The 14,268-nt window shown below is 36.9% G+C and overlaps 1 protein-coding gene across 10 annotated transcripts in view; it reads right to left on the bottom strand.

Moving 5' to 3' along the window:
* ATP6V1H (ATPase H+ transporting V1 subunit H) overlaps nt 1-14,268 on the bottom strand; it is a 123,505-nt gene that overhangs the window by 90,309 nt on the left and 18,928 nt on the right. For 6 of the 10 annotated variants that reach the window (XM_014838771.3, XM_014838772.3, XM_044744154.2 and 3 more), the window contains exons 7-8: nt 13,295-13,348; nt 498-595 (exon numbers count right to left, since the gene is read on the bottom strand). In XM_014838771.3, coding sequence (XP_014694257.1) covers nt 498-595; nt 13,295-13,348 — 152 coding nt within the window. The remainder of the gene's footprint in view (nt 1-497; nt 596-13,294; nt 13,349-14,268) is intronic. The other 4 variants (XM_070481289.1, XM_070481288.1, XM_014838773.3 and 1 more) reach the window with 1 other exon arrangement.

The following is a 14,268-nucleotide window of genomic DNA, read 5'->3' as shown; positions in this document are numbered from 1 at the left end:
TGGTAGTAAAAGAGGATTTCCTTTGTTTTGGGGTTTGGGGGGCTGTTTGTACAAATACATTTGTTAACCTGAGAAGGCAGCTCCTCAAAGTTTCTGGACCTGCAAATTAGGACCCCACAAAGAATGGGCTAATTACATAGCTTTACAAAAAATGGTTTATATTCACTCTTCTCTGGATAAGACCTTTTCTCGTTGATTTTTGCCTGCATTTACTACAAGATATTTTTATAATTGTTTTTCTGAGTATGTAGAATTTGTTCTATCAAGCATTAGGCTTTTAGGAGTCCTTAACCTCTTATAATAGCACAGAGGAAGTGAGGGAAAGGGGAAACATTCCGTTTGGCAGTTATACTTCTATAAAGGTCAGCATAATCCATTGTTAAATAGACATAAAAAAAGAAATACTTCTTTTAGATAATTAAATGTATTAATTTCTTTGCAAATGTCAAGGAGAGATACTTTTAAATGTTTTCCACGAAAAGTAAAAGGGCACTCACCAGTTTACCCCATCCGCTTCTACCCAGGCAAAGCGGTACTCATTGACCCGAAGCATCAGCTGCAGACACCCAGCAACACACTGCACATACTGAGAGCTCTACATGAGAAGAAGCACAAGGTTTTAAAGCTGGAAAGCATTTAAAGCCAGGAGTTCACACATATATGAAAAGTCTGGATTTTTTATACTAGAGTTTCTTATCATCAGAACATACAAAAGTCCCTAATATTTTTTCAAAAGTCAATCTTCATTTCTTCTTTTCTATCTCTTAGAAATGAAGCTGATTTTCTCTGCCAAATTAAACATCACAGTTCAAGACTATTTAACACACACAGTTAGAGATATCAAAGAACAAACTAATTATATAGAGAGAATACTGCTCTTCATAATTACCGAAATATCAAAGAACAACAATAAAATTAAAAAGAGAAAAGTGTATGCTTTGAGACAGGCCTGTATTTTAATGATTTTGGGCAAGTTACTGAAGCTGTCCAATACTCAGTTTCTTTATCCTTAATGAGAATAGCACCCCCAAGCACCCAAAGGAGTATTGTTATGATTTAGTAAAATAATTCATTTAGCATACAGCTAGACAGTTTGTTAACTCAATAAATGGGAACTTTAAAAAAACTATAGAGCATATAAAAAGCCTAACTAAACACTTGAAAAAGACTCTCTCTGATTTTTTAAAATATCAGTTCAATAGCACTATCTTAGAGAAATTGTGGTTAAATCTGAAACTTGAAATAAGCAGGAATAATATCCCCAGGAGGCAGCAGGCTCCTCCATTTTAGCAAAGCTAGTAGCAACACCTGGCTTGGGCTCTTCTCTAAATATTTACCATGAGCCTTACATCTATAACAAATGCAAAGACAAGACGAAATTTCCTTAACCTTAAAGAACATGCAAACAAAAAAAGAAAGAAAGAAAAAAGAGAATCACAGATGTTATATAAATTCACAAAACCCAATATAAATGATGCTACTAAGCTCTACATTTTAATTTAAACAAAATTTGTTAAAAATCTAACACTTCAAAGAAATTCCAGGCACTCAAATACAAACTCAGTGATATAAGTACATCTGGTGGGACAATCAAAAGTCATCAAGAAAAGGTTATCTTATATTTTACCTAGAAAGTAGTGAACATAGTTGCCCAAAAGCACAATATATCCAGTAATATAATTTGCTTGAAAACTCAAAACATTAGCAGAAATTAATGACAAAAAAATAGTGAATTTTCAGCTCTAAAACAATCTTCCATAATGGGAAAAAATAGTATTTTTCCAACTAAGTCAGCAGGGAATAATGTTTTGTGAAAGAGGAATTCCATCTTTGCTGTTTAGAGAGAGAGCCTAATGTTTCCACATATAGTGAAAAAAAGGTAACTTAGGGCACTCTCTCCTCTTCCATTTATCAATTGCCTCTCAGTGCAAAAATTTCTCGTTTCACTGTCTTTTTTTCCTGTGTCCATTTACCATACTATGTTGAAATACATGAAACATTTCAAATATGGATTCTTTGTTGTTATTTACAGTGTCAGGATTCACATCAAAAATGAACATATAGGGACCAGCCTGGTGGGGCAGCGGATAAGTTCACACCTTCCGCTTCGGCAACCAGGGGTTCGCCGGTTCAGATCCCGAGTGCAGACCTATGCACTGCTTATCAAGGCATGCTGTGGCAGGCCTCCCACATAAAATAGAGGAAGATGGGCACAGACGTTAGCTCAGGGCCAATCTTCCTCAGCAAAAATAGGAAGATTGGCGGCAGACATTAGCTCAGAGCTAAACTTCCTCAAAAAAAAAAATGAGCATATAAAAGATTCTGGTTCTAAAACTGTACTCCTTCCTACTATAGACTATGAGGCAGTCCAAATACCACTCCAGAAATTACTTTCCAAGTACATAGTGAAGGTAATACTGGTACACAATTCAATTATTGCTTTCAATTAAACAAAGTAAACTGTATCACTTCCTTATCTTTTACTTACATTGTTCTTCCTCCCAATACGTGAAGGTTTCTTGAAAGAATTATTGCCAAATTTTTAGCTCTCTTATATTTTATCGCCCCACTATCATGGCAAATGCTAGGATTACCAGTAACCTGAAATTGCCAGTTCCAATAGTTACTTTCACCTGAGAATCAGACCTCTATCTCCAACTAGTTACTGGAAAGCTCTTTCCCCATTCTCCTCCCCATCTGAATTGACTCACCTGCTGCAAGTCTTAGAACAAAGTTAACGCCTCCACCATGAAAAAAAAGGTACCTAGTATAGCATAATGGTTAAGAACAAAGGCTCTGGAACCAGCCTGCCACACTCAGCCATTTACGAGCTATGCAACCTTGAATGAGCTACAAACTGGGGATAACACGACAAATCCCATGGGGTGTGTGGATAATTTCATTAGTTAATGTATGAAAGAATTTTCAATGGTGCCTCTTATATGATATTCAACAAATGTTTGCTGCTGCATCTACTACTATATTCTGATTTCTCCAGATGGAATTAACCACTTCCATGGTGCCACATATAACTCTCTATTCTTGCCCTTTGTGTGTGTACGTGTGTATCAATCATCCCCATTAGACCAGAGAGCAAAAGATGAGTCTTTTTAAAATGTTAACAGCTAAGCAGAGTCCCTGGTAAATAACAGAACTTTTAAAATGTGTGTTTGCTAAATAAATAATTGAATATTCATTTGACAAATAGAAATGACAAGCAAGAGGATATACTGGAGTATATGAGGAAGCCATTTGGTGTAAACCCAATTCAGCCTGACCTTGTTTTTTCAAAAGGGCCTGACCGTGGCCGTTGAGCAGGCACTGTATATCTGCTTTAGACATTCCCTATGGCAAGAACAAAGGCCCTTGGGATAAAGGTGCAACTTCCCTCCCCCTCCCAACATTGGCATTTCCTTAAGGATTAAGCATCTTTCCTTAGGCTAGGAACTGATTGCTGCGCTCACCTGTAACCACCCAGCTCGAGACAATAGACTTGCCTCCTGCTACGCCCTCTGAGATAGCAGACCCACTACCTGCTGTGTCCATCAAGTGCTGTGCTGACAGGGCAATCTTGTGACTATTGTGGGAGGGACATTTCAATCATATGTAAAGCACCCTGTTTGGGGGTATATAACCACGCTGTATACCTCACATCTTTGATGCCCTTTACTTCCTTCGGGAAGAAACGCCCTGGGCCATGGTCCTCAGATTTTAGCTCAGAATAAACTCACCCAAATTTTCATTTATAGATTGGTTACAGACTATTTTCGTCAGCACATTCCACTTGGTCCTATTTTTTTCCTATTTTGCCATTTGGCTTTAGAAGAAAAAAAGTAGAACCTGCAATTTTAAGATGTATTTCATCCAAGCAAAGTCATTTTTGCTTCTGCCTAGCATGACATTGTTTAAAAAAAAAAGGACAAGAGATATGGAAGCCCCCCCAAATTCCATATTATCATTTCTCTTAAACTGACTTCCATGATAATAATATAGAACTGTACTACTACCCTCCATATCATACAATGCAAACACCAAGCCTTCTTTTTCTTTTTGCTAGAATTTCCTATTCTACTAACAGACATTATGACATTTGAAAAGTATTCTTGAAATAGGTATAATTGCTTATAGAAAATCCTGAAATCTCACAAAATTTCAAAGAAAGGCAAAATGAACAAGAACTGAAAGGCAGAGAAATAGTCTGTCTTACAGGACAACAGCAAGAACCACCAAACTGATGAGGTAGTATTTGAGGTGAATATTGCTCCCTCCAAAGAGAAATGTCACAAGAAAGAATCAAAAAAGGAAGAGAACCACTGTGCCTTCCCTCAGAACTGTACCAGAGCCTTGCCTGTCCCAGGTGACTTCTCCCTGAGTCTCCCTGAGTCCTATGCTCAGAACTCTCAAGGAGGGTGCCTTTATGATCAGCTTCTGGGTGTTAAGAACAGTTATAAACTAGAAGTATGACTTGACAAGTAGCACAGAGCGTTATTAATATTTGGGTACATGATTTTTATTGCCCTGAATTTTACATGAGATGCTTTGGACACATTTATGATAAAATACCCAATCAGCACAGAACAGCATAAAATAAAGCCACTCTCATCACCCCTCAGTACCACTCCTAAGATATAACCACTATTAGTAGATTTCTGTGTAACACTGCAGAAATTTTCCATGTCTTTTTTTGGAAAATACAAATGAGATTATACTGTAACTTTCATTCGTAATTTTCTTTTTTCATTTAATAAATGTTATACATAGTGATCTATCGCATTGTCAACAACTTAAATAAAGATTTTAAATCCATGGTGCCCTCAATTTTTTAGGATTCCTTAATTCAACAATGTTTATTAGGTTCGTTATATTATCAGGTATGCAGAAGGGACTCCCCTTTATTTTCAAATATATGGTACTTAGATTAGAATCCAACCAAAGATGAAGCAGCCCATTTGTCCTTTCAGTGCTAGGAACCTGCCTGACAGCTACCACCTTAGATTGCCTGCACTGTCAGAAACTATTCTCAGTTCTCAACTAGTTCCCAAAAAGGCTATCCAAACCTGTACTCAATATCATCAACGAATATTTATTGAGTGTCTACTATGTGCAAGACATGGTTCATGCACCAGGCACACAACTATGAACAAAAGAGAGCTCAGTCCCTACTATCAGGGAGCTTTGTCTAATGGAGGAAGAGGAAAAGCACATAAAGCGCAAGTAAATTATAGAGCATAACAGAGCCTGACAAGTTGCATGCAGTAAAATTAACATAAGAAAGGGAAGTAGGAAATGCAGAGAGGGAGACAAAGGCCCTCTATTAAACAGGATCTTTGGGGAGGGCCTCACCGCTGAGAGGACAAATACAGAACCCTGAGGAACGAAGAAAGCAAGCCATGTGGCAATGGAGGGGAAAAGATCTTACGCTGAAGGAAGGCAGATGGATTTAATGGATCAGGTCATTTCAAAATACACAGTAAGGTGCCACGCACATGCAAATACTACCGTGTTTCCCATGGCTGCTCTTTACCATGTGACTCCTCCTCTCAATAGTCTTCAGTGACTTCCCATTGCGAAGAAAAATATTTGAAATCCTAAGTGATGTCAAAGGCCCTTGCACGCTCTGGGCCTGCCTGCCTGTCCCATCTCCCCACTCTCGCCATGCCTGCATTCCCCCTCTGCCCTGGCTCTCCACACACACTTCCCTCTACCTGAGGCGCAGGCCTCATCCCTCCACTGTCTCAGGAAAGCCTGAATGAACCTGGCCCCAGATGAGATCCTCTCATTGTACACTCAGAAGACTGTGCTTCTCTCTTACAAGTGTTGCCACAAGTGTACTAAGATAACAGAAGTGTGTAATAATTGTGTAATGCTGTCCTCCCCCAACACAATGCAGCCCTATGCAGGCAGGAGTCATGCCTACCTTGTTGAGCGGTATATGCTTTCAGCACCATGCCCTGTACTTATCAGGCACTCAATAAATATTTCTTGAATGAATGAACAAAAAGAAACACAAACAAACTTCAATATGTTACACTAGTTCCAAATGAATGGGGCTCTAATAGATAAGATTCAATATTAAAAGTGTGACCAAAATTTTTATACTGATAATACTTAATACTGCAGAAATACATATAACATAGCACTAATATCCTACTCCTTTTTCAAGCCAACACTAAATCTGTTTGGTAATTATGGATCTTACATAAATTAAAAACAAAATACTAGTCAATTAAGTCATCTCAATTTGAGAACTAATATAAATTGCTAATAAATTTTGGCTGCACCTTATGTCATCCTATTTTACTAGAAAATATTTAGAGTAAAAGAACTCATTTAGCCAGATTAATAGTTCCATTTAAATTGCTAAAGTAATTCATTTAGCTGGTGACAAAAAATGACCTATATTTGGACTGACAACAAAAATACATCACACAAAACAATGTCTGACTCATTTGTATTGTTTCCTGAATACTATTTGTTTAAACGTCATTTAACCACAGTTCTTTGATGTAAAGTTTTTCTGTTTTTTTCAATAATAAAAATGGATCTTTTAACCCTCACAACTAACCAAAAAACTGTCAAAAAAGAAAAAAAGAACGTTTTTTATAACGACAATTTATTAATATGTATTTTTCAAAGTACCTTCAAACAGAAAATTAAAATTAAAAATAAAAGGGAAATATTATGATATCCATTTTTTCAGATGAGGAATCCAAGGCTTAAAAAGCTGATATAATTTGTTGAAATTAAAATAGTGAATTAATCTTGGACTGGCACCAGGAGTCCAAGGACTCTCTTCATGTCAAGCTAGAGTTCTTTGTGCGCCAGACATCCTGGGCTGAGAACCAGCCACAATACACACTCACTGCAGCAAAGCTCACCAGCAGACAAAAACTATCTTTACTCCTCAACACATTTAAGAGAATACCATTTAGATAAATTTTCCAATGTTGTTGAAAATGCAAACTCTCCTACATTATGGTGGAATAATCACATCACAGGGAAAATCGCAACTGAAAGAATTCACTTTCCTGGTGAATATGGTCTCAGAGATCCACATTCTGCAGAAATACAAAGAATTCAAGAACTGAGAAATCAGGGACCAGCCCGGTGGCACAGTGGTTAAGTTCACACACTCCACTTCAGCCCAGGGTTCATAGGTTCGGATTCTGGGCATGGACCTACACACTGCTCATCAAGCCACACTGTGGCAGTATCCCACATACAAAAATAGAGGAAGACTGACACAGATGTTAGCTCAGGGGCAATCTTCCTCATCGAAAAAAAGAACTGAGGAATTATAAAGTCAGCAACAAAAGAGAAGCATAAAAACATCAGTGATATTGTACCAAAGTAAAACTAATGTTATAAAAATGTTTACAAATTTTCAATATTCATCTCCACAATGCTGGAATTTAAGTACAAACTAAATGAGAAAGACTAAAGATAAAATTCACCTAAATTTTGGAATCATGGGCGCTTGAAAAAACAAGTCTGCACTGCAGGAAAGAGCATCTGTCCCATAGACGGTGAAAACGCACAGTACAGAGACATCAGGGAAGCACAAAGTTGAGCTTTTCAAACACAAAATTGACTAAAATAAATTCCAGAACCCAGTTTTACATGAAATGGAGGATTGCTGATTAATAGTCGCAAAAGCATTTAACGTTTCACAGCTATCAAATGAATCTTTCCTTATAGAACTAAAAAGTGAGTGTGCACAAACGTATGTGTGATTTTTGCTTCCATCATAGACGTTCACTTTAAAAAATAACAAGACAATACCAAGTAGCATTAGAGAACTTGAACAACTGGAATTCTCATACTTTATTGATGGATACATAAATCAGTTTAAAAACCGATTGGCAATATCTACTAAAACTAAATTTACGTATACCCTATAACCCAGGAATTCCATTCTAGAATTCAGTGCTCCTGATGTAAGTGATTATATCCACCCAAAGTTATGTACAAGAATGTTCAAGCAAGATTATTAACAGTGGCCAAAAACTAGAAGTAACCCAAATATCCACCAATAAGAGAATGGGTAATATTCATTTACTAGATTACTACATAGCAATAAAAAGAATGAATTACTGTTAAATGCAGTATGAATGAATCTCACTTACACAATACCGTGTAAGAGAATTCAGACACATAGGAGTTCCTACTGTATATGATTCCACTTACGTGGAGTTCAAGATGAGGCAAAACAAGTCTTTGGTAAAAGATGCCATAATAATGATAACCTTTGTGGGAGTTGAGGTGAAGGAAAGTATTGAGAAGGAGGACACATGACTATAAATTCATTCAGCTGAACATTTAAAATTTGTGTACTTTATGTAAGTTATGACATGAAGGAAAAAAAGACTAAAGAAAGGAAGAGAGGGAGGAAGGAAGAAAGGTTTTTACAATCAGAAGCTGTGCCAAATTATCTGGTAAATCACTTAAACTCTTCAAAATTTTCTCATCAATAAAGGAAAATAACACCAGCCCTACCAAATTAAAAAAAAAAAATCTGCTACTAAAATCTAAACTCAAATCATAAAGCACAAACAATTGTAAGGTGTACTATTGTTATTATTATTATCTCATATTCAGGAACTGAAATACATATAGCCCAAGAATTCTCTTGAAGTGGGCTTATTAAAAGAGATCCTCTAGCCAATACTCATAAAATACCTAGATTAAATTAATACCTAAATAACCTAAGATAATTTGGTTTTAGACTTGTCTTACCACAAAAGTAATTTCACTATTAACTTATAAATTTATAAATCTCCTTCAAGTATTCCTTTCAATCTAATTTGCTTAGTCATATAATTCAATTGCATGACTACTGGGAGTCTTTACTACAAGGGAAAATTACTGTGGACCTGAGAAAATAGGATTTACTTTATAAATTATGGCTTTGTATACAACTTCCAAGAACACATCTAATGCATAATGTTAGTAGCTTATTGTTACCAGTGCTAAACTTTGAAAATGATCTGTAAAAGAAAGTCTTGTACTGAAATTTATCATTTAATTTTCCTTTGCATTGCCAGAATATACCTGCAGGCAATCCTTACAAAAATCTGATCAGAAAAACAAAACTAATAGATTCTTATCCTTCCTCCTTTTCTTAACATTCATTCTGTGCCTATATTTTAATGATCTCCAAAGTTTAAAATGTATTAATTTTGTAATAAAAAGATAAAAGGAAATTGAACGATAAAAATCATTTAAGAATTACCTTAGGTAAATAGCAATGCTCTTGAAACTTGCACAAAGACATGTAATTGACTGAATTACTTTTGAGTCCTCACAGACTTTCCAGCTCACCAGCTACAGCAGACTCCGGTTAAATAACAGGCCTGAACTATATAATTATATATCAGCCCACTCATTTCTGCTCCTGGGACAGCACTTTTGATGTACTTATCACAAAGTAGTAAGGAACTAAATCATTAAAGTATTCCACCTCTTCTGGAAGACTGGAAAGTGCCACATAACTATAGCATTAAATTAAAAACAAAGCCAAGGCAGTAAAACTAACCTCATATTAACACGGATATTAGAACGTCACAGAAAATAATTTATGGAATCTGACAAAAAGCCAAAAAGACTAACGCTTTTCTTTTATTCTAAAATGCTAAAACATGGATGAATCTTGAGAACATTAATGAAATGTTTTGCTAAATGAAAGAAGCCAGTCACGGACAACCACATATTATATGATTCATTCATATGAAATGGTCAGAAAAGGCAAATTCTGAGACAACATAGATTAGTAGTTGCCAGAGGTTGGGAACAGGCAGCAGGGATGGTGAATGACTGGTAATGTGTACAGGGTTTCTTTTTGAAGTGTTAAAAATGGTATAAAATTAGATTATGGTAATGGTTGCACAGCTCTGTAAATAGTCTAAAACCTACTGAACTGTAAATGGATGGATTTTATGGTATACGAAATATATTTCGATAAACCTATAAAAAAAAACTAAGGGGCTGGCCCCATGGCCGAGTGGTTTGGTTCGCATGCTCCGCTGCAGGAGGCCCAGTGTTTCGTTGGTTCAGGTCCCGGGCGCGGACATGGTACTGCTCATCGGGCCACACTGGGGCAGCGTCCCACATGCCACAACTGGAGCGACCCACAACGAAGAATATACAGCTATGTACTGGGGGGCTTTGGAGAGAAAAAGGAAAAAAAAAATAAAATCTTTAAAAAAAAAAAAAGGGCCGGCTCCGTGGCTGAGTGGTTAAGTTCGCACGCTCTGCTGTGGGGGCCCAAGGTTTGGATCCTGGGCACGGACATGGCACCGCTCGTCAGGCCATGTTGAGGCGGCATCCCACATCCCACAACTAGAAGGACCGGCAACTAAGATATACAACTGTGTACAGGGGGATTTGGGGAGATAAAGCAGAAAAAAAAAAAAAAAATCGGCAACAGTTGTTAGCCCAGGTGCCAATCCTTAAAAAAAAAAAAACTAAATAAAACTGAAAATTCACAAGTGCAAGTGTTCAACAGCCACATGTAGCTAATGGCTACCAGGACAGACAGTATAGATATACAGAACATTTCCATCATCATGGAAAGCTCCATAGGACAGAACTGCTCCAGAACATTAAATGCAAGATAAAATAAGCAACAGGAGAGCCTGCCAACTTAAGCTACTTACTGTCAGTGAAACAATGTTCATCCAGCAATAACTAATGCTGGACTGGATCTACAACAAAAATAACCAAAGAACAGGACACGATCAAGTGCAAGAGCTAGGAGTCACCTTGTTCCCCTACACATATGTAAAAACGAAGCTGAGCAGAGGAAAAAGAAACCAAAGAAAGAAACAAAAAATCCCCAGATTCTTTCTAAATCCTCCAAAGTCCGTGAGAGAGCACAGTATTCCTCTTTTTGAAAGGGCATCAGCACAAGAATCAACTTCCAAGGCTGTGCAGCTTCCTTAGAAGAACAGAAGGTTGATAATTCACATTTGACAGCCAGTAAAGAAAGGAACAGTTTAAGGTAAACCCATATAACTCGATGTCATTTATTATTTTCATATTTAGGCAGACAATGTAATGCATTTTAAGGAAATTCCATTTGTGTAATGTCATTTAAATAAAAATGTTTGTAATGATCCACTCATAACATATTATGATGTTTCCACAGCCATTTTAAAAGTTAAGCCTATCGGATCACGTTTATTTCTCAGTTTGCAGTGTAAAACTTTTGTTTGTTTTATACTGACATCCAGTGGCAATACCATGTAATGCAGTTTACCAAACTGCTTTTCTATGCTCTCTGAAAACCTTTAGGTTTTTAAAATCCTTTAGGGATTTTAAGATATAATATCAATATTTCTAAGTCTGAGTAGGCTATGCAACTTTGGGAATGCCTAAAGATCCAATCCCAGTTCAGCTGCCCCAACAGTAATTCTCTTAATAAGCAATTCATTTCTTTGGGGTTTTTGCCACTCATTAGCTGTATCACCTTGGGCAAGCTGGTGTGCCTTTCTGCTTGGGCTCATTGCTTTTATTCATAAAACATGGCTTATAGTAAGACTGCTGTTAAGGAGGGAGTGTGAATATTCAAGGAGATGTAAATGGAAAAAGAGCAAAACAGTGCCAGGCACAGGGTAAGTGCTCAATAAATATGAGTTACCAATTCAGATTCCCCTATTAAAATATAAGTATCAGAGGGACAGCAAACATCCTACTCTCAACTTACTAAAGTCTGCTTTCCAAGTTATTAGCCATCTGAAAAAGTAACAACCCTCAGGAAGAGACAGAAAGTATGTTCAGGTTTGAAGGGCATTAAAGGGAATAGGGTGGGAAACCAAAGGCCATCTGTCCCTCACTCACCAGATGCACATTCTGTTTTGATTGTGTATGTATGAGTCTACCAGATAAACCACTTTAACTAACGCACCGCCAATTCAATTAATCAGTTTCGCTTTTCCAATACAGTGGACAGAAGGGAGCAAAATAAGAATGTCATGTCACCAGAGCTTGCCACCTCATTATGCAAGCTTTAATAATTTACAAACACTTTAACAACCAGTTAATTAAGTTTATAAGACGTATGATTCTGAAAATATCTTTTAAAAAATTTACCAATAAGTCAAATATAAGAAATAAACAATTTTTCAAAATGTCAAACTGGTAGAAACTCAAGTCACATAAAATAAACATTCCTAGTTTAAACATCCGCTTATGGTTGAGTATCTAGACCCCTAAGCCACCACCTCCTTCCCCTACTGGGTCCCAAGATAGCTCATCTAGTTCTACACGCCTTGTTTTGACTACATTTCAGAAGGCTAATAGCCATTTTCTAGCCTAACACAGTTTGTCAATTCCTCCAACCGATGCCTCAAGAGAAGCCTGGCTCTTGGCTTTGAAAATGAGTTCTGCTGCCATCTAGATTCAGGGCATACAGACAGGTATGTTCCATGCAGATTACGGAGGTACTGGTAACCAATACGGACATTAAATGGATTCTACAGAGCTTCATTTAGGTGTGCTGCAGGCAGGTTGTAGACACTCTCCTCTAACTATGCTTTCCAGTTTCCCAGAGATATTTCCAACAAATGAAGCTAGACGCACCTCACCTACATTTCTTTTTTTGTTCCCTTTCTCTCAACTGGCTCCAATCATGACAACCTTTACTTGTCCAAACTTACTGTTAGTTCTTGAGCTATTTAACAAAGTTAAACTATTCTCAAATGGGCAAGATAATTCTAAGAAAGGAACTTGGGGAGACATGATTAGTTTTAACCTTTAACCTTTCAGTCCGACAAAAATGTGGGGAGAAACTGACCAAAAAAGGGAGGGGGGTGTTTCTGGCCTCCAAGTAGCCCCACATAAAGCCTTGAGCAACACAGTGCAAGCAATGAGTTTTAGCACCATCAGGTAACCGAACTGTTTTCAACTGCCTGACACAGTATTCATGTATCTGTTAGACAGATAGTAGTTTATCAAACTGAAGCTTAGAGAGTAACTTGGTGATTATTTGCTCCAGCTGTACACCTGAATTCAGACTCTTGCTTTGATTCTCAGCTCTGAGACAAAGTGGCCGGGATGAAGAGCAACAGGGGAGAGCAAGGCTCATGCCTACCAAGAGAAAAAGTGATCACTGCGGACCACGTCTATTCATACATAGTTTGTACAATACCATTAACCTCACTGGAGGTGATACCAAATCCACGGATTTACATTTGGGGAACTTGTAAACATCTCCAAAATTTTAAAGGTCTATTACTCAAAATAACTTATTTTCAGGGTATTAGGAGGCCAGTGAATTAAGAAGGAATGTACTTACATCACTTGAAGAGACTGTTCCTGTTTCAACAGCAACACCGCTACCACGCAGTTTCTATTACAAAATAAATAACTTATTACTTAGTTTTGTTTTTAACTTTATCCTAATTTATCAGCCTATGAAAGGGAGCTAAGCAAATTTTATAATTTTTTTCCTAATCCTACTTAATGGAGTATCATCAATTAATAAAAAGCATAGGGATGATATGAAATATTCTAAATATCATTACACTCTTCCAGATATTATCTTAATCAATAAATTATTAAAAATGGAACAATAATAAACTGAATACTAAGCTCCAGTTACATTTCATAAGTGAGGCTGGTGCAAATATCCAAGTCTCAGGATTTACTTACTGCATTGTTTCTCCAATAAGATGACTGTCTTACGTGGAACCATCTACACTATATTCTGCGACAAAGCTTTTGAAATAGGTGCCTGAGGATGGGAAGATACTACATGGAACTTAAAATTTGGTTACCCATAACAATGCTAACAAGTTACAATTAAAATCAAAATCTCACGTGTTCTATAGAAATGACCAAAGAAAACTTAAGATAGAAAGTCAGAGGCTGAATATGCAAGAGAAAAGTGATAAAGAATTTCTGAAAGGAAATTTTTATTCTGTTTTTTTCAATAGCTATTATCTAAGTGTCAGGCGTGAGCCCCTATAACCCAAGTACAACACTTTATCAAAAAAGGCTCGTAAATGTCACTCCAAGTCAAAGAACAAAAGATTCAAACTTGCAGCTAACTTGGACTTTTGAAAGTTTATTTTCATTAGAATCACAAAATTGTGGTCCTTTTTCTAAGGGAGAAAACATTTATGACAGAGAAAAGGAGACCGGAAATTCCAGATATAGCGCTATCATGTGACGTTTAAGCAAAGTAGCAAATAAAATCCCAAATAATCCTCTGTTTCATTCTTTAACAAGAAGTCTGTGATTTAATCCTGATAAAAGGCTATGGAAGAA

Source organism: Equus asinus, chromosome 12 (assembly GCF_041296235.1).
Source record: "Equus asinus isolate D_3611 breed Donkey chromosome 12, EquAss-T2T_v2, whole genome shotgun sequence".
NCBI lineage: Eukaryota > Metazoa > Chordata > Mammalia > Perissodactyla > Equidae > Equus > Equus asinus.
This window is presented reverse-complemented; position numbering and strand designations above follow the sequence as displayed.